This window comes from Chionomys nivalis, chromosome 11, assembly GCF_950005125.1.
Source record: "Chionomys nivalis chromosome 11, mChiNiv1.1, whole genome shotgun sequence".
Classification (NCBI taxonomy): Eukaryota; Metazoa; Chordata; class Mammalia; order Rodentia; family Cricetidae; genus Chionomys; species Chionomys nivalis.
This window is the reverse complement of record NC_080096.1, coordinates 26,656,273-26,676,567: the sequence shown is the minus strand read 5'-3', so window position 1 is coordinate 26,676,567 and position 20,295 is coordinate 26,656,273. Positions and strand designations below refer to the sequence as shown.

At 52.6% G+C, this 20,295-nt stretch overlaps 1 protein-coding gene across 2 annotated transcripts in view; it reads left to right on the top strand.

Moving 5' to 3' along the window:
- The first annotated feature begins 2,120 nt into the window (after window positions 1-2,120).
- The window catches only part of Grik3 (glutamate ionotropic receptor kainate type subunit 3), a 221,288-nt gene continuing 203,113 nt past the window's right edge, over window positions 2,121-20,295 (top strand). Inside the window, exon 1 of one of the 2 annotated variants that reach the window (XM_057783968.1) lies at window positions 2,121-2,631. In XM_057783968.1, coding sequence (XP_057639951.1) covers window positions 2,517-2,631 — 115 coding nt within the window. In that variant the 5' untranslated portion in view covers window positions 2,121-2,516. The remainder of the gene's footprint in view (window positions 2,632-20,295) is intronic. The other variant, XM_057783971.1, reaches the window with a different exon arrangement.

The following is a 20,295-nucleotide window of genomic DNA, read 5'->3' as shown; positions in this document are numbered from 1 at the left end:
AGGGAGCCTACTCATCTCCCCCCACCCTTTAGCTCTCCCTCCAACTGGCCTCAGAAATGTTCCTCCCTCTGACCACATGGCTACCTTTCTGCTGCTTCGGTTTCCTGCCAAACCACTCGTCCCAGCCTGTTCAGGTCAGGGGGTTTTGCTTGCAGAACAGGCAGCCTATAGAATCAGTCAGCCGTGGGCACTGGACTCTGTACTCTTTCCAGCCCTCCCTTTCTCCACCAGGACACAGAATGATCTTCCCGATAAAACAGCCAAGTTCTTTAGGTTCGGGGAACCAACCAAACCTAGTTCTGAGATTGGAGGTCATGTGTCTCTGATGAAGAGGCTCCTAGCTTTGTGTGTGTGTGTGTGTGTGTGTGTGTGTGTTGGGGGGATGGTGGTGTCCTCTGCTCCACTCTTCTGCATGCCCCCATGCTGGTTCCTTGGGGCCTATCCTCTAAGATCTCCATTCCCTATGGAGAGGTGACAACTGCAGATTTGTGTCCTAACCCCCGCCCCCCCCCCCTAGAACAACAACACTTGTCAGAGGGTGCTGGGGAGGAGGAGCCATTCTAGACCCAGGGAAGGCCCAAGTAAGGCAAATTCGTAGACCTCCTTAAAGCATCTGGTCACCTACGCTGTCGCTGTCCGAAGACAAGGCACACATCTTTCTCTTTTCCTGGGTAGGGCCCAGAAACTCTTTGCTCCCAAGGCCACCGGTGCAAGTTCAGACGAGGAGCCCCTTCCTATTTTCCAATTGGCTATGCTGCCCGATTTGCATCCCCTCACAAAGTCTAGGTTCCCTGCGCCCGGATAGGGCGAGGGGCGGGGGGGGGAAGACGGCAAAATTAACAGGCGGGTTTGGAGCGCAACACATTATTTGTAAGAAAATTAAAGATTTGCTCTTTAGATGTAGGGGGCCATGCTCTTACCAGACAGCTGGCAAACGGGAGAGATTGGAAGTGATTGAATAGATCAAATTATTTAAATGAGAAAAATAAATTCGCACACAGCCTAGCCGCTGCCCGGTGACAGATCCGTTTATTTATCTACTGTATCGGTACCGCTTTGTCTCTGTCAAAAAGGTCATTAAACTCGCCTAGCTGGGTAATTCGCTGCCTCCTGCTCCTGCCTCGCTCCACAGCCCTTCTCTTCCCTCGACACCAAGCGCCACTCGGAAAAAAAAAAATGTCATTGGTAATAAGCAACATTTATTTTTAACCCTTTCGGCTTGCTCCCTTATGGGTCCGACTCTGTCCCACGGAAAATCAGTTTTTTTGTATTATTTCTAAGGAGGAATCCAAGAGGGAGCTCCAGTTCCTCCCGCATAGTTGCGGAAGAGGACTGAGACTTCAGCCGGCTCCAACTCCAGCGGCCCTCGGAAGTGAAGGCTTTGGCGGTCTTTCTCCGCAGCCCTCCTTCTGATGGTGCGTGGTCAAGTCCTACCTTCCACGCAGAGGGTCTGGCCTGGTGTCTCCCTTCGGGCTAGTTCCTGAAGCTCCTCACTCTCTAGCCCAGCATCGACAGTTCTCTGAATTTAATCCCCCCTCCCCCCTCCACATACGCCAACCTCCAAGCCCAGGGCCAACCCTGCTATCCCAAGGGCTGGACATCAGGAGGGAAACCAGCTCTAGGTCGGTCTCCTGCCGCTGCCGTCCAGCCAGCTCCGACCGCGTGGGAGCTGAACGGCGAAGCTCCGCAGACGGCGGGCTTCGGGTCTTGCGGCTCCCGGCGGGCGCATTTCCTCCAGCTGGTCGGGCCGCTGGGCTGTCCCCGTCTCCCGGCTCGCGGTGCCAGTTCTGCTGCTCCACGCTTAGCTCCCCGGCTCCGTGCCTTGCCCTGGGGGCGGCAGGGCAGATGGGGACGTCTGAGCTGCGGAGGAGAGTCTCCATCCTCCGGGCGTCCCCCCCTCCCAAATCCAGTCCAGGGACCCCTTCCCCGCCCCCTGCGCAGGTGTGAGCGCGCGAGTGTGCGCCCGGGCGAGTGTGAGTGGGAAGCGTGTGTGCGCGGGGGAGTACGCGGAGGGAGCGCAGGCGGCGGGCGGCGCGGGAGGCGGGAGGCAGGGCGCGGGGGAGGGGGCTGGGAGGGAGTGTGTGCGCGCGTGCAACTCCACTCCGGGGCTTTGTGCGAGCCCGGGCGATAGCATCGGCGGCGGCTGGAGGAGGAGCGGCCGGAGACGCGTGCAAGCCCGCTCGGCAGCCGGGGCAGGTGGGAAGCCCGCGCGAGAGCCGAGCCGACACGAACGGGAGACGCCGCAGCCTAGTCCGAGCGGAGCCCGGGCGGAGCCCAGGAGCACTCGCTCGCAGGCGGCCCGTGGGCGGCAGCCGAGGCGGGGCGGGCGCCGGCGGGGCGGCCCCCCAGTAAGATGTGCGGAGCGCCGCGGGGCGCCCCCTACTCGCAGAGGCGCTCGGGAGCCGGGCGGCTGGGCCAGGCGGCGCCTCGGGGGCTGCTGCTCGCCCGCGCCTAGAGCTGCCGCCCCAGGGAGCCCGCCACGGCCGCGCCCCGGGCACGCTCGGTGGCGCCCAACGATGACCGCTCCCTGGCGGCGCCTCCGGAGTCTGGTTTGGGAATACTGGGCCGGGCTCCTCGTGTGCGCCTTCTGGATCCCAGACTCGCGCGGGATGCCCCACGTCATCCGGATCGGTAAGGGCTCCCCTGGAGCCGGGGGTCTCTGCGCGCTCGGGTGGGGACGGGAATTGGAGTGGGGGTGCTCTGAACGTGATCCGAGAGATTGTCCGAACCTCCCTCTAGGCTGCAGGGCTCGGATATCTGCTGGGAGCTCTTGGAGGAGAGGACAAAGTTCCAAAGCCCGGGTCGCGGGCCTTACTTACGGGGAGGAGGCAACTGGGCCGCTGTGGGCGAGGGGCCCTAGGCACGCTCCGGGGAAGGCGACGCGGTGGAGTGTGGCGAAGGTTCCAGCCCCAACCCCGTGCCTCGGGGGAATTTCGTCGCGACTGTCAGCATGGATGGCCGCAGACCGAGTTCCGGGACGGGTTTCCGTGCAGAGTGGGAGCCCTGGGGAAGGCGACAACTTCTTTCCCCTTGTCGCCCCCCCCCCCCCATGGGCTCTTCGCCGGAGCTCGGGGACGGACGAGGGCAGGGAGTGCAGAGGATAGATTCGCCGAACGAGGGCAGCTGATCTCCTTGCTCCTGGCTGACCAAGGAGCGGAGCAGAAGAGGGGAAGTCCCCTGCATGTCGCTCCAACGCCCCCCCCCCCCCCCCAGGCTCAGGCCTCTTTCGACCAGGGGTAACCGAGGCTAGGGAATGGAAATGCAGGAGGCCGCCCAATGCTGCCGGAGACGGCAGCCGAGAGATGCGAGTGGCTTTTAAAGTTAGCCGAAATCCCTCCGCAGCTGGCGGCGGCTGGCGATCTGCGCGCGGCTTTCTGGGGCTCTGGCTTCTCCGCTTCTCTCACCTCCGCAGATTTCTTACTCTGGGCTTTAACTTTGTTGTGACCGCCTGAGGCACCCTGCGAGGCAGTTCTCGGGGCTGTGCGGGAGCAGGTGTGTGTCCCTGGCCAGCTGACCCGCGGGGCTGGGCCAGGATGGGCTACCCTGGAGCCTCGGTTACCGCGGGCCCAGAGCCTGCGCCGGGTCGGAGACCTTGCCAGCCCGGGTTCGCGAGGCACCAACATCTGGTGCGCAGTTCTACCCAGCCAGGGTCAGTTCCTCGTCCTCCGGGGCTCTCCACCGGCAGCCGACTTTGCTCCTACAAGAGCGGACTTTGGGGTGACCAGTGGTTTGATGAAGATGCAGGAAACTCGGGCCAGGCTTGGTTATCGGCACTTGAGGTTTTTCCTAGGATGCAGCCCTCCCGCTTACTCTCCCTAGAGCCCTGTCCTCTTGAACTCAGCTTCTGAATGGGGACGGAAAACAGTCAGCTCTGCAGTCGTTGAGGTCTTCCCCTGCCTGCCCAGGACTCAGGACCAGGAATCAGAGAAGGCCAGGAACCTGAGGGGACCCCAGGGACAGCCCTCCCAGTCAAGCTTAACCCTTTGAAGCCTAGGTTCCTCCAGACTAGCCAAAAATGTTCTCTATCTCTGTTCCTGTCCCAGTACTGGCTTGGACACCATTCCAGCTAGTCCCTTAATAGTGGGGCCACTGCTTTCTTTATTTCTGCTCTCATTTCTTGTGATTTTTAGGGGACCTTCATGGTAGAGTGTCCTTGAGATAGAAAGGGAATCTCAAAGGGTGCTGTGCGCCTCTTATATGCGTCGCAGGTTCTGCCTTTCTTGGTCTTCCCTCTACAGAGTGGGATGGGTGTGTGTCCAGCCCACTGTCAGGAATGGAAGGCCTAGGGAGACAGGTGCAGGTGAACAGAGCCTCAGAGGTAAGGTCTACAAATGGGCAGGGTACGTAGTCCTCACCTGCCCTTGTCGCTGTGACAGTACATAGAACTGCACAGGGGTCTCCTCATTGCCCTGAAGGGAAGCACGGTTCAAACCTGTGGCCCTTTCTTGGGCCACAGTGTAATAGCGCAATTAAGGATGGCAGAGCCTCCCCCCCCTTCTAATCTTCTTCATATTAAGCCCCAGGATTAATTAGCGTGTTGGCCCAGGCCATTTATATCCAAGAACCCTTCCCTATTTGATTTCAAGCCCGAGGACTGGGGTGCTGTACTGATGCCAAACGTGACTGCTGGAGCAGGGCCAGCTTTGGGTGGAGGATGGGAAGGCTCTGAGGCTGCGGGGATTCTTTGGAGCTGCCCTGGGAACTGAGCTTCTGTCCTTCCGGAGCTTGAGGTTGAACCCCAGCTGGAGTCAGGGCACGGGAGACTGTGGGGTGGGGGAAGCATACTGCAACCCAAAGATCCTGCCTTGGCTAGACTGGATGCCATCTCTCATTTCCCATCTCTGGGATCTGGGGCCTCTTGGCTGGGGTTGCAGGGATCGAGGCCTTGGAAATTGGCCTCCTCTGAAGCATGCTGGGTGCTTCTGCCAGAACTGCTGGAGCTTGGAGCCCGAATCCCTTCTCCAGCAGCCAGGCGTCGCTGAGCACACGGGACTAGAGAGGGTTTACCTGCAGGTGCAAGATGGGCTCTCTGGCCTGGGGAGTATGGTACCCGCCCCTTCTCTTTGTGCCTCTTTTGGGGGCTGAAATTCCTTCTTAGACAAGGAGATAGATAGCTCAGCAGTGTGACTGAGTGTTCAAACAATCCGTCTTGAATAGATGAATTGCATTGCTCTGTCTTTTTTGTAATTGTGTCTATCAGAGGAAGAGGTCAAGGCATTGATTGCTTGGATGGTTTGCGAGTAACAAAGGAGAGTGAGGGAGAGAGAGTAATTGGATTGTAGTCTGCGGGGGGGGGAATGATCATTGATTATTTTATATGAATATGTGGAAGATGTATTCTGTATGTGATTATCAAGGGCTGCCATCGAAGGCTTGTGAGGCAGATTGGTCTGCGTTTTATTATTATTGTTGTCATCGTTATTGTTGTTTGAATGGATCCTGGTCTTAGGATAGGCAATTAAATGCAGGGTCTTCTCAGCCTAGTGAGCTTTAGTGACCTTCTGTGGGGACTTGGATTTACAGGTTCATAACCTAGAAGAAGTTGAAGAGGAAGGTGACAGACGTAGAGGCTAGAGACTTGCATTTTCTCTTCTTTTTGCTCTTAGTGAACTGGATCACTTTGATACAATCCTATTCTTCCGACTCGGCTGCTCAGTTTCCCCAGATGGACACATGTGATGGACATAAATGGTGGTGTCAAGTTCCCTTTAGAATAGGCCAGCAGGAAACGGTTATAGTCCTTGTAGGGTTCCTGGTTATAGCTTCCCTAGGACTACAGATATACTATAGGATCCAGGGCTGCATGGAATTTGAAAAAGGAACCCGGCAGTGGTGGCAGCAGCTGGGGAAACCTGGCGAGTCTTCCTTGTGACGAGGAGCCTGGTGGCTGGTAGTGAACTCTGGCCAGCCAGTGGGGAAGTTCAAAGCCAAATGACTGCAGTGACATAAAGCAGGAGTAAGGTGGGGTGGGGACGGGATGGGAGAGAAGGGCACACCTAGCTCTGCGTTCTTGTAGCATCCGCAGACAGGGCAGCGCTAAGCCGTCTCTGAATGTACAGGGATCCATCTAACCTTCTCAGAGGAATAAAACCCCTCTCCTGCGTGCCACTCCTCTGATCAGATCATCCAGATTGTCCTGAACCCTCGCCCCTTGAGTTTGAGAGTCACCGCATGTAAAACAATGAGGGATTCTCCTGACTGGCGACATGGGGAGACATTGCGCCTTGTAGGAACAGACAGCCGCTGAATGAAGATCAATAGGGTTTCCCCCCAGAAGTAAATAGCTTCAGACAAAACCTGGGAGTGGCCCGAGGGGCCTTAGAAAGCATTAACTTGAGGAATTCCTGCTCACTTTTCAGCCCAGCTGCTCCTGTCAGCTCCGGCTTCCTCCTTTCTCCAGCTGGAGTTTAATTTCTCCTCGATGCTCCCACTGCACTGAGCTGTCTTTTGACGGACGGCCGCATGACCTGGGGCTTTTAGGATGTGGGTGGAGTGGCCAAGCCTGTTTAAGCTTTTCCGAGGTCATGGGCATCCCCCTGTGGCTGCGCCTGATAGGTTGAGTTTAGAAGTCTTGCCCAATAGTGCTGTTTTAAAGAGGTTGATCTCTGCTCTGCACCCCTACAGAAATGCAGGAGTGCTTGGCTCCCTTCAGCATCCTCCATGACTCCCTCCCTGGGAGCCCCCATGTCCACACAGGCACCGTGTTCTAGCACTGGGAAGTAGAGTACCCTGCAGAGAGAGAACGCCCCGGTGAGCCTGGAGGTGTTAGAGCTACCCTTCCTCGCTCAGCAGGCAAGGCCTATGGAAGGAAAGCTGCAGGCTTCCGGTAGTCTTGGAGGGCGAGATTCCTGCTTTTTAGCTAGGTCTGTCTCTAATGCACCAAGGCAAGGCCTCCCCATCCTCTCACAGTCGGCCACCCCCTCCCCCTCCTGCAGCTGCAACCTGAGCCCTATCATCCTCGCTCAGGACCTTCTAGAGGCAAGTGGGTAGGGGATAGAGGTCTCCAGGCCCTGTCTGGCAACAGAGAGGACTGACATCCAAGAATAAGGCCCTCCTCTAGAGCCTGCAGCCAGCAGCCCCTGGCATATCCTCCACAGGCTAAAGTGGTGGGGTAGGTGCCCCGAGTAGGTAGAGTCCCCCAGAAGGTCAGACAGAGCTGGCACCTTGGCCTTGCTTCCTGGAGCGCTTTTCTTCCCTGTGCTGATTCTTCAGCAGCAGCACCAGAGGGCAGTGTGTCTGTGCTAAGACGGCCACCCACCCGAGTCTCCCGCCTGGGGCCCCTACAGAGTCTGGAGCATAATCAAAATAATAAAACACCAGCAATACCATGGCCATAGCTTATTGGGCACTTAATAGCTGCCAGGCTGTTTGGAACACTTTCCAAACAATGACAAGTAGCAGAGAGATAGTAAGTGTTCAATAAATGTAGCTGCCGTATTTTCTCCATTATCTGATTGAGCATCTACAGTGTTGTTGGTGCTCCCCCCGCCCCCCCGTTTTATTTTTTTGCAGACAAAGGAACTAAGCGAGGGGAACTCACTTCCCCTTGAGCCCATGCTAGTGCTTGGTAGACCCAGGATTTGAACTGCAGTCCTCTTCCAGATCTGGTGCTTGGAGCGTTTGAAGATGGCAGCAGTCTATAAAGGAGTGAAATGCAGGTCTCACGCCCATGGTTCTGGAAGCTGAGCAAGGAAGGCCTTGTGGGGCGGTGCTAGGGCTCTCCCTGGCCCAGGATGGTTTCTGCACTACGGTTTAGTCCCGTCAGGGCTCATGTGTAGCGTCAGGCTGGCCTTGCTGATTAGCCATAGGGTAGATTGCTTCCTTCTGTGGAAAAGGGTGAATATCCAGGAAGACACACACTCCTATGTTTTTTTCTGTACCCCACCTAGCCTTGGCTTCTTCATGATCCAGGGCTTTAGTTCAAGCCTCAGAGAAAGGCTGGATTCTTCCATGGGTGAGGCCAGTCTACCCACAGAAATCCCTCTGCTTGGAGTTTCCCAGGATATCCTCAAAGATACTGTCAAAGCTTTGAGCCGCAAGGGCCCTGTGTGTATCTCACCTCCATTCTCCATCACCCTTGAGCTGGCAAAAGAAGCTATGTGCTGGGTGGGCTTCTCTTTGTTCTTTCTTCCCTGTCTCGCCGCCCTTTTCCTACCCTGGTCTAATTCCCTCTGCTCCCCATAATCCTTTGCAGGCTACCGATAGTTTTTATGTTGCTCTATTTTTAAGCAAGAGTCACATGCCTATCTTCTAAATGGAGCCTATCTGGTTTGGAACCGAGACTGGTGGGCAGCATACAGGGCATGGCGGTTGCTGTCAGCAGCTGCCACTCCGCTAGTAAATGGAGCTGTCTCCCTTGCTCACTGCAGCAGCGACACATTTAGGACTGGCTTGGACAGAGGGGTCGGCATGTCGTATATTGTCCAGTTTCCCTGTCTGTAAAGCGGGGAGATATAAAATGCCAGTCTCCCAGAATCAGATAGTTGTGATGTCTTTCCAAAAAAAGCTTAAGTGGCTCCAAAGACCAACATTAGTTCTTTGCCTTTATTCTGGTAGTCAGAGACCTTTCAGAGACTGGGCCGGGTTTGAAACTCCCAGGGTGTCAGGATTTAAGGAAGCTCTCAAAAGATGAGGACCTTGAGCTTACCTCGACGATGCAGCGATGAGTGCCTCCTTAAATCCAGGCTCTGCCCATCTGGGTGAGCTTCTGGTTTTATAGGTTTTGGATTTAGAGAGGCAGAACTGTGAGACACAGCTCTAACCAATGGGGCTTGGAGGGGTGAGGCTGGGGGAGGGGCCAGGGAGCTGGAGGTGAGGGCAACAGGCTGTTGATTTTTGTTTTTCTTCCCCTTTTAACACATTTTTACAGCAGCTAGGCCTCAAAGCCTACTGTGCCTGCACCCTTCCCCCACATGACTTTGTTCCGTCTCTTTGGAATTGCCTCTGGAGTCGGGGCTGCCTCTCCTCTACCTGCCTCCCCTCTGCTGGCATTTCCTTCTCCCCGAGCTCATTTCCAGTGCAAGTTCCTGCGTCTGCTTCTCTTGACCTTTACACCCTGTTTGCAGGTGTTGTTGACCTTGACTGTGGTTAGGCTTGGGATGGATCTTGGTTTTTTCTCATGCTTGCGACCCTGCCTCCTGCTTTAGACAAGGGTCTGCCCAAGGTTGCCCACAGCCATCTTTCCCAATCATACCCAAATGGATGTTTCCTAAGGATGTATTTTATGGATGCTAAGCTAGGCTTTTTCCTTTATGTTTTCACATGGACGCCAGCATGGGCGTCGCGTGCTGTGTCTGTGCTTACTTATGGTTTTTGTTCTTTCTTGGCACCTCTAATGATGTGACTGGGTTTGATGAGACGTGGTTGACTGTCATTTCAGTGTGAGCCTCCTCATGTGTGCTTGCTTCATGACCTCTGGTGAGTCACTTCCCCTCCGAACCTCTATCTCTTCTTTGGCCGGGAGAGAAACAGTAGTATTTAGTGAGCTTCTTGGTCTGTTGTTTTTGACCTACAAACACTTCATATGGCTGAGCCTTATAGGGCTGCCTTCACAGGGACGCCTTGTGGATTAAAGGAGAGAAAGTGTGTGAAGCTCTGTGTATGGCGCCTAACGTTTAATAACTGAGAAGGAGAAGGAAGGGTTCCCCGGGATGGAGGCCATGTCTCTGTCGTCAGACAGGGCTCTTAAGGTTGTGCTCGGTGCTTTGTGTTTTACCCTGGCGCTCATGCTCCGTGCGGCTCTCCGTGTGGTGTTTGCTCGTTTCACACATGCCAGCGTACCGTAATGTGGAATGGGCAAGTCCAAACCACTGTGCCAATTACAAGAGCAAGAGAGGTGCCCTTCCTAGGACACTCCTGGACCATTATTTATCACACACCTGCAGCCTAGGGCGTTGCATTTGCATTTGCAGCATTTAATTGAAATGCTTTTTAAAACATGTGTTCAGAGCTGGGAAGACTCAGGGGATGGGAGTGGGATGCTCTTGAGGGAGTCGTCTGGGGAATTCTGGTTAGCCCACCCTTCTTGAATAGTGTTCAATGTTTGTTTCTTGGACAGGTCAGTGGGGATGGGAGATGGTCTGTAGCTAGGTCAGAGAGAGGGACAGAGATTGCTGGCTCTTTGGGGAGATGCCAGGTAATGAAGGCCCCTGCAAAAGCTGGGGAGGGGAGCCCCTGGCTGTCCCCGTGGTGATGCAATAATGAACCGGGTGGGAACCGGGGGAGTGTTGAGCCTCCACTCCAGATCCTTTGGTGCTGTGCTCAGTGGTGGTTAAGGACTGCAGACAGAGAAAAGGAGCAAAGATTCCTGTTTGTTGTCAAGAGGGTTCCAGTCCACAGGAGACAATTAAGTCTCCTGCTATTCAAGAGGCGATGCAGACAGGCTGCTGGTGGAAGGGGTTTTATAGAGTTCTCAGAAAAAAGCTGCAGGAACGAGCTCTTTAAATATGGCAACGCCAGGGAACTCTGCAAAGCCTCCCTGCCTCTGCTTTGCAGAACTGAATGCGCTATTCCAAAGAGCTGCCCAATTGGGCGGAAAAGCGGGAGCGGGAAGCCAAGGACTTCCCAGGGCTCCAAGCATCTTACTTCCTGTCTTTAGTGAAGAATCGCAAAATTCAGGCTGCAGAGGACTCCAGGAGTCATGCTAGGGTTCTGGTTCTCCAATATTAGCGTTCCTCAGAATCATGGAAAACTCCTTCAGACACTTATTGCCAGGACCAAAGCCCCAGAGGGCTCACTCAGCTAATCTAGGGTGAAGCTTATGGTTTGCATTTGTTAAGGATTCCCTGATAAAGTGAGTGCTGCTGGCCTGAGATTATATGCTTTTCCTTCCTTCCTTCCTTCCTTCCTTCCTTCCTTCCTTCCTTCCTTCCTTCCTTCCTTCCTTCCTTCCTTCTCCCTCCCTCTCCCCGCTTCCTTTGTTTGTTTGTTTGCTTGCTTACTTGGTTTGAGTCAGTGTCTCACTTTGCAGCCCAGGCAGACGTCAAATTCTCTGCCATCCTTTTGCGTCAGTCTCTGGAGTGCTAGAATGATAGAGAGCCATCATATCCACTTTGGGTGCCACCTTTTGAGAGACCATTGTTACAACATGGTGGAGGATCTATCTCCCTGTAGCCAGCCTCCAGCTAAGTATCACCAATCTCGGGAGCTTGCAGCTTTTAGGTCCCACCCCTTCTTTAGTTCAGTGTTGGCTGCAGATGCCCAACTTGGAAGGGAAAGTACATCTGCTGGCAGTTCTGAGAAGCCAATAGGACTCCTATCTTGGGAATGTGAACTCTAGCATCCAGCTATCTGAGCTTAAAATCCCTTCCTTCCTGGCTATGTGAATTTGGATAAATCACTTCTCACAGTGTAGATTCACTCACCTGTGGAATCAGAACCAGTAGCTTTCTCCTCAAGGGATTTTGTGAGAACCAGCAGGCTTGGCATAAGGTGGGGTGGGGTGGGTGAGAAACACCCCCCTTTTTTTTATTGAGCATTGTGGATAAGTTTGCAGGTTCTGGATTCCAACATACTAACTTCAAAGCCTGTCTTTGTAACTTCCCATTTGTGCAATCTTGAGCAGTTACCTATCTTGAAATGCTACTCACAGTGATCATATCTATCTCCTGGCGTTTGGTGAAGATTGGGCGAGTTAATGCATAGGAAGCACTTAGAATTCCCTATGTGGGCACTCTATGTAGCTGCTCCCCATTGCTCTTGCTGTTAGACCACCGGCCCGCTTCCCTACCCTGACAAATATAAAGGATTTCCTTCGTTCCAAAAATGCCCAGCTCCACGAGCACCTTGCCTTCCTTGACACTGCTTATTTCTTGAAACTGGTAAGGCCCCATCTTCCTGGATCTTAGCCTTGGTCTCTAATAAGGCAACCCCTGGTTACATTTTGCGTTTAAACAGCTATTTCTCTTTATTGAGCTGTGCCAAGCTGGTGGTGCCCTAAGATATGAAGTCTTTTTTTGTTTGTTTGTTTCTTTTGATACAATGTTTCACCATGTATCCTTGGCTGGCCTAGAACTTACTATGTAGTCCAGGCTGGCCACAAACTCAGAGATACAGCTATCTCTGCCTCCAGAGTGCTGGAATTAAAGGTGTGTGCCACCACCACCCAGTTTCTGAGGTCTTTGCCACAAGAGTCACTGCCAGCCTATAACTTCTCTCATCCTCTTGGTGACAGTGACGTTCAACACCTCAAGGCAGGGCCTGTCGCATATCTCCAGGGAGTTCAGTCATTGCATCTTTGTGTAGTATTTTCTTTCTCTTGTTCACGGTCGGTGGACCACATAGGCCTGTTGCCACAGTTCCATCTCAGAAAGTGGGTATGAATGTCACCGGACCCTCCCTCTGTGGCTTCCTTCCTGGGGGCTGTAGAGATGAAGTGGCCTGGAGCTGGGGAGCCCTGTTCAGCAGCAAAGCTTTGGGGACTGCCTGTTATGTTGTCTAGCATGCCTTGTGCCATCAGAGCCTGGGATGGACAGGTCTTTCTTATAGCCATGTCTGTTTTGATACAGGACATGGCTGACGTCAATACCTGCTGGATTCATCACATGACCTTGGATTCTCCCACTCTAAGTCACCTCAATCTTTAGGCCTCTGCGTTCTCCGTGGCAGCGGCCATAGTCTCTGGACTCTGACTCAGCCCATCATCTTCTCACATCTTCTGTTCTTCTCTACCAAATGTTTAAGGCCTCCTGAAGGCTCTGCTTCTCCACTCTCATTCCTGACTTCTGCCCTGCTTTTCTGTCTGGACAACTGCTCATACTCACCTCTCAGCAAACACATCTTCTCCTCCAGGAAGCCTTTCTGATCTCCACTGCCTTCTGCACATCTTCACAGCTCCCTTCCCTGCCCTGGGTATAATGTTCAGTGTATTGTTCTCAGTCACTGTAGCAATAAGCACGGGGACAGCACGGAGCTCGCTGTGCTTGCCCTCTGCTGGACTCTGTGTCCTGCACAGTCTGTGCTTGACTCATCATCGACAGTGAGTAAACACTTGTCAATCATACAAATATATCCATGACTATGGTCATATGGACAGAAGGTCACCTAACTGCCCTGCCATTCAGTTTAGCACCTTTTCTGTCTCATCCATGAGGATTTTATGAACCTGCATGCCTCTGGTAGTCTCCCAACACACAGAAGGCCTCTTCTTTGCCAAGAGCTTTCCCATCTAATCTACTGGGTTACACTGGAGTGATGGGGGCAGCGAGCCCTTCCTTTCCAAGTCCACGACTAGGCATTCCATTCTTGCTTCATATCTTGATAGCTCTCCTTCTGAGAGACACGGCTGTCCCCTTCCTGAAGAGGCTGAGGATGCAGTCATGACCCTTCTGCTTTTCTGAACTTGTCACTTGTTCCTTGTCCCTTGTTCCTCAGCATCTCTGATGCTCTCTTGGAGACTGCTCTAAGGATATGAACTTGTACCACCTGGTCCTTAACAAGAGCTGTGGCTGAGCCGTTTGCGCCTTCTCCAGTCATAGATCGGCTGTCCCTTCTTCCTCTCTTTGCCACCTGTCTGGATCCTGCTGGGATGTGTAGACAATGGATTGACATGACAACTGAGGTGTGACGTGGAGATCTGCACATCCCGACTGGGTGCTCGAAGTGCCTGTATGTGTGTGCATGTGCTATATACTTGCCAGAGATGCTTCAAGGGGCGTTGATTCTGTAGAGCTAGATGGCCAGGTTGGGGCTTGGTAGTTGTTCTTTGTCCAAAGCCAGATGAGTGACAGCAGCCTTCCCTTTGGGTTCCTGGGGAAACTGAGGACTGTGGTCCTCACACTTCCTGAGTGTCTGTACGGCTTGTCCACCTCTGTAGTATAACTGAGAGTGATTTGAGATCGTGAAGCAGCCCTCGCCATGCCCTTAGGGACATAGCAGAGGGGGACAGCCTCCTACTGAAGCCAGGAACTTCCGTTTCCTCATGCCCTTCTGGAGGGAATCAGGTGACACTTCATGAGCAGCAAGAGCCTGTTGCTGACAAGGCCATTTTTACTCCAGTTGATAGAGGTGACAGCCGTCTATTTTACTTGTCTCGTAACATCGAATCAGTAAATAAAATATGGGGGAACTCTCAGGTTAAACTGAATTACAGCTGATCCCTGGGGAGGGAGGCTTAGGGGAGCCTCTAACAGGAAGATTGAGTCCCTGACTTATTATAAGAGAAGTAAAGCCTGGGTTTTTCTCCGGAATCGGGGAGATCCTTTCTCATGTGGGAGGAGACCAGGTCATAGTGTTCAATGTTGTCAGAGTCCATGGACGAACCAGGGCACCAGTGTGGCCATCGCCAGTGTTGGGGACCTTATGGGTATCGCTCTCATTTGTTACAAGATACTGAGGTCACAAGAAAAATGACTGGTTCTATGTTTTTTGGTGAGCCATAGGGGAAAATGAAGCTAAAGCATGGATTTCTGGCCCTGATCTCTTAACACCTGTGCGAGCACACGCGCATACACACGTGCACGCATGTGCACACACACATCACTTTGAACTTTATAGTTTTTTTTTTTTTTTTTTTTTTTTTTTTTTTTATTACATTACTAGAGACAGGATTTCAGCCTGTTACCCAGGCTGGTCCTGAACTCCTGAGTTTTTAGAGATCGACACAGACTAGAATTGTCCAGTGTGAAAAAAAATGCCTCTGAAATATCTTTCCACAAAGAGAGAATTCAGATTGGGTCTGTATGTGTTTATAAAAGATCCCAGATAATAACCCTGCTGGCTCAGAGGCGGGGGTGGGCGGGGGGTGGTTGCCCTGGAGTTGCCGCAACGTTCAGCACCACGGAGAGCAGCCAGTTTCTGGGCTAGGACCAACGGTTTTGCTTGCTCTGAGACTCTTTCTAGTCCTGGTGTGACTAAGGTCACACTAAACAGGTGTTCTGCCTTCCAGTGTAGGTCCCCCAGGGCTCTGGTAGTCACATACAGGGCAGCAGTCTCTAAGAAGCCCACAGTTGGTGAGGAAACACCGGGAATTTTGTTTGAGTCAAGTAACACATGGTTAAGGAAGGGGAAGCCTCTGGGTAGAATTTCTCCCTTTTCTTCCCTTCCACATAAACTGTTCTTAAATCTTCGGTGCCGTGTAAGGCTTGTCTGCTAGGGAGCAGTAGCAGATGACAAAATGCATGAACATCCGCTTGTCAGATAACACACCTGATAACCGCGAGTCTCTGCTTGGCCTGCCGGCATCATCTTTCACATTGCATTTGGTAAGTGGGCTTCCGTAATGCAGTTTCATCCTGCTAAATGTGATTTCTTAAATGTGTTTTCTGTGTTATTGTTTCCTGAGCTGTGGAGCCCTGTACACCTGTAATAGAACCTTATTTTCTGCTAATAAATAAAATTACTATTCATTCAGGTGATGGGAAACCAATGTGTCACAGCTTTGTGGTGTTCCCTCAAAGAGCCCCGGCTCCAGCTCCAGGTGCGTTGTCACCTGGATGTGTCAGAGAAGCCTAGTGATGGGGTGGAGGGGGACAGAGGCATCTCCGAGACAGGAAGATCCAGCCAGGAGAGAGGGTCACACATCTCAGAGGTCAGAGGATGGGGGAGCTTTTGTCCATCACCAGGGGACTGAGAATTGGCTGGGAGTACTTGCATCAAAAACCAAGGAGACAAAGACAGCCACACATGTCAAAACAACTGAAGAATTGCCATTTGGGCTCTTGGGACTTCAGAAGAAAGATGGTCCCAGAAGCTTACAGTAGGTAGCAAGACCTAGAATGTGCAGTGGGAGAGTGGGCTGTGGCAGCTTTAATTAGAGCTGATTTTGAGGCCCTGGTTTGAGAAATGTCAGCATGAAGGGATTGGTTTTTTTTTTTTTTATTTTTTTATTTTTTTTTTCCCTTAAGAAAGCAGAAGCAGAAGAAAAGCTGCTTTGGAAATGTGGCTATTTTTATGCTGTTTGTAATTTTGTGTTTATTTCCTGTCTTTTTTCACGTGGATTATGGGCTGACTCATTGATTCAGCAAACATTAGTGGAGTGCCCACTCTGTGTCACAAAGTGCACAGGACCGGGAACCGCAGGGGCAGGGTGCAGCTGCATTCTGAACTAGGGAGCTTCTCGGGGTCCTCCCTGTGGATCCAGGTAGTGATAACACCAGGGTCCCTCACACTGAGGTATGTCCAGCCTCCATAAAAGCCCTGTGCTTGGAGCATCCTTGTTTTCCTGCATCCTGGGGTGAAGTAACGAAGTTCAGAGATGCTCAGAACTGAGCTGCCCCCATAACACACCACAGGCGTGGGAGGGATGTCCATCTTCTCCAACCATTCTCCTGCCCTCCTGGCGTACCTTTCCTCTACTAGACAAATGTTTCAGTTTGTTTTCTCCCAGGAACGGTCAAGCTTCACCTTCCCCTCCAGGGTTCATTTTGGTTCTGCCTTTAGAAAGAAATTCCTTCTAACTTTTTTAGGTAGGCAGAGAGAGAGAGACAGAGAGAGAGAGAGAGACAGAGACAGAGACAGAGAGAGACAGAGAGAGAGACAGAGAGAGAGACAGAGAGAGAGAACTCAGGCACGTGCATGGGCGACCCATGCGAGAGTGCTTGGGTAGCTTCAATTACCCCTCCACATTAGGTTTTGCATAAGGTCTCTCACTGAACCTGGAGTGCAGTTTGGCTAGACTGGCTGGCCAGCAGGACCTTGGGATTTGCTTGTCTCTACCCTCCAGCAGTGGAGTTACACATGTTTGCAGCCATGTCTGGCTTTTACAGAGGTGCCGGGAAGCTGAACTTGGGTCTTCATGCTGTGCCACAAACATTTTGCCCACTGAGCGGTCTCCCCAGCCCCCAGAATCCACTTTTTGAGTGTCTAAGAGATGTGATTCTCCTTTATTTCCAACTAGTCCAGATTCTTCCTGCTGCTTCAGGGTAAAGCTCTCAGTTCCGGGGCATGACCTGCCTCTCGGCCTCTCCTTAGGGCGTGGAGACTCATCATTGCTCGAGGCTCATTCTTTTCCAGGGCTTCTCTTTCTGGGGCTGTGGCAAAGAAGCTCTCAGACAATTAAACTAAAATGACTGCACACTTTCCCTCACAGGGCTTTGGACAGATTTATAATATTTTCTTTTTTAAAAAATTGGGCCTTTTTTCATGGAGACAATGATTTATGGAATAATCAATTTCTTTATCTACCTAATACATTGGAGTGATCCGTCAGTTCAAGCATCAATCTCCCTGGGGCTGGGGAGGGCCAGCGGTCTAACAGCCTTGCTCATCAGGCAAAGGGCAGGTTTCCCTGTGAGTTGTTTTGCGGCTGAGACTGGACAGAGAGCCTTGGGAGGAAGGACTAAGCCTCCTGTAGACTCCTTCCAGCTAACAGGTAGTGCTTTCTTCTCACCAATCTCTGCCATCCCAGGGGAATGGGCACAGTGCACGATGCCCCTATTACACAGCTTTGGAGACTGAGTACTTGAGGAGGAGGATGGAGCAGCTGGTAAAATGCTTGCCTGGCAAGCACGAGGGCCTGAGCTTGATTCTCAGAACCCCGTATGAACATTCCAGGTGTGGTGGCACACACTGCTAATCCCAGTGCTGAGAAAGTGGAGACAGGGGAATCACTGAATCCGCTGGCCAGGAAGCCTATTCTCCTTACGGAGTTCCAGGACAGGGAGAGACCCTGGAGAAAACCTGTCTCCAAGCAGGCGATGATCTTCCTAAGGATGACCCCTGAAATCTGTGTTCTCTGATGTTCCAGGCACATGCATCTGTGCATGTGCGACTGCACACACATGTGTGATTATGCAGCTTCACACACATGCACACTTCCATGAACACACACTCATACATACACACAGAGAGACACATATGAAAAGGACAGGAACTCAAAGACATGAAGGCAAGAGTGACTGTCTGTAAATCTCTAGCTTCAGGCTGGTGAGATGGTTCAGCCAGTAAAGGCCTTTGTCACCAAGTCTACCCGAGTTTAACCCCCAGGACCCACATGGTGGCCGGAGAGAACTGACTCCCACAAATCATCTTCTGACCTCCACATATGCATGGCATATGTAATTAAAAAAAAGTCTCGGGTCTATAGCAAGTGGGAAGCAGGCCTGGCCTGAGAGGTCCCTGTAGGATCGAGACAGGTGGCTGCCGGCTAGTACTAGCCTTCTTATTTCTCGTGCTATTTGAAGAGTCAGTAAACTGTCTCATGGGGGTAGTGGGCTTCCTGTAATGAAGACACACACAGCTTGGCTGCTGACGTCACTGAGCAGCCTGGGATTCTCTCCCTGGGAAATTCGCAGTCTGCCCAGCTGTACACCCAAGGCTGCTGAGGACATCCAGGTTTTCCGAGATCCTGAAAAGGCCAAGGCTCTGCCAGCTCCAGCTTCTGCAAACCCTGTGGAGGCCAAACTCAAGGTGGTGTTTGCCGAGGACCCTCGGAGCTCAGACCCTACTGCCTCCACAGCTCATCTTGGGGTGATGCCCCAGGTCAATGAGGAAACCGGTTCCTGCAGCCTGCTGGAAGTCCCAGCAAGCACAACACAGACCTGGCCTGCTTGGTTTCCATCTCTGATGTATGCAGCTTCCTTCTGCAGGAGCAGAGACTGACATCTGAAGCAGAAGGCCTGGGGTCAGGCAGCAAACCCTCAGAGTCGGAACTTCATTCACGGAGTGGTGACTCACCACAGGTGGCTTACTGCATACTCATTGTGGGTCAGTCTCCTGCCAGATGCCAAGGTCAGCAAGGCAGGCAGAGTCCTCGTCCTTCGGAAGCTCACAGTCTGGCAGCAGAGGCAGATATCAAAGCAGATTCCAAGGGGAGAGTTCAGGATTAAGAAAATGCCACGAGACTCAAAACAGCAAGAAAGGACAGCTAGGTGAGTGTGAAGGGGAGGAGCGAGGAAAGAGCTCCCAGTTAGCAGATAGAATGTGTTCAGATGCCCAAGGGACTGGCGGTGGCATAAGCTGGGCTGTGTGAGACCATCAGCTTTGCAGGCAAGCACAATCAAATACCAGCAGTTTCACATTGTAAACGTGTTGAAAACCTCAAGGAAGCCCAAGAGTGAGCAACAGTAGTATGGACAAATGGTCCAGGTGACCCTCCTGAAGGGTGTTTGAGTGGCAGTGATGGACAAGTGGTCCAGGTGACCCTCCTGAAGGGTGTTTGAGTGGCAGTGATGGACAAGTGGTCCAGGTGACCCTCCTGAAGGGTGTTTGAGTGGCAGTGATGGACAAGTGGTCCAGGTGACCCTCCTGAAGGGTGTTTGAGTGACAGCGATGAGGCTGGGCCAGATCCCAAGAACACTGGGGAGCTACTGAGGACTTTGTGATGGAGAAGAGCAGAACAAAACCCACACCTCTGAGAAGTCATCCTAGTGGCTGTGGGACATGACTTCCCTGGAAGTTGGACGTCCCTTGGATGCTGTTTCAGAAGTCCAAGTGAGAAAAGAAATGCCATTTGTGGGTGGGTAGAGGGTTGTTTTAGAGAGCTAGCACCCTGATTCACTGTTTTGAGTTTTCCCCATAGGCCTGACTATCCCTTTGCCCTGGGCCTAAGCAGTGGAGGCAAGCTGGGCATATACAAGGGCCCCGGGCCTCCTGAGAGCTCTGTGTTTGTGCCTCTAGGCCTGTTCAGTACGCTGTTCATCGGGATGTCGTCTGGTTCAGCTGTGCCTTCAGCCCCGTTCACAGCTCCCTACTCTGTACTGAAAATCTACTCAAAGTTCCGTCCCCTGCTGCCCAAGGAGCAAGCCCTGTGGATGGCAGACCACTCATCTCAGCCTCCTCTGCTGATCAGGCGGGGTCTGATGTGTCTGGCCACCAGTCGGACCTGTAGCGAGTCCTAGGGTCTCCCAGTGTTCCGGCAGGAAGGCCTGAAAGAGAAAGTGACAGGGTCATTGTCCAGTTTAGCCCTTGCCGTCTTCTTGGGGTCTGGAGCTTGGGGTGAGCTGAGGAGCCCCTCTGTGTGTTATACATGGGGCAGTCTTACTTCTCTTTAACAGATGGAGTGGGGGGGGAGGGAGAGCACAGTGTGGGGCAGTACCTAGGATGCTGGGCCAGGAGCATGCGCTCTGTGAGATCTTGCTGGGCTGGGCTTTCTTCCGTTCCATGTTTAATTTCCAACCCGCTCTGTGAATACAGTGTCTCTTGATGAATCCAGACAACTGTGATCCATTGACAGCGGCAATCCATTGACAACAGCAACCCATTACATACCTGGCACATGCCAAGCAGTGGACTAAGAGTGTTCCAGAGAGTCACGTCATGCACGCAGCACTTTAAGAGGCAGGATACAGCTCTGCCTCAGTGAGGAGCGTGTGGACACAAGCTAACTTGTGCAGAGAGGGCACAGTTCATTCAGCCCAC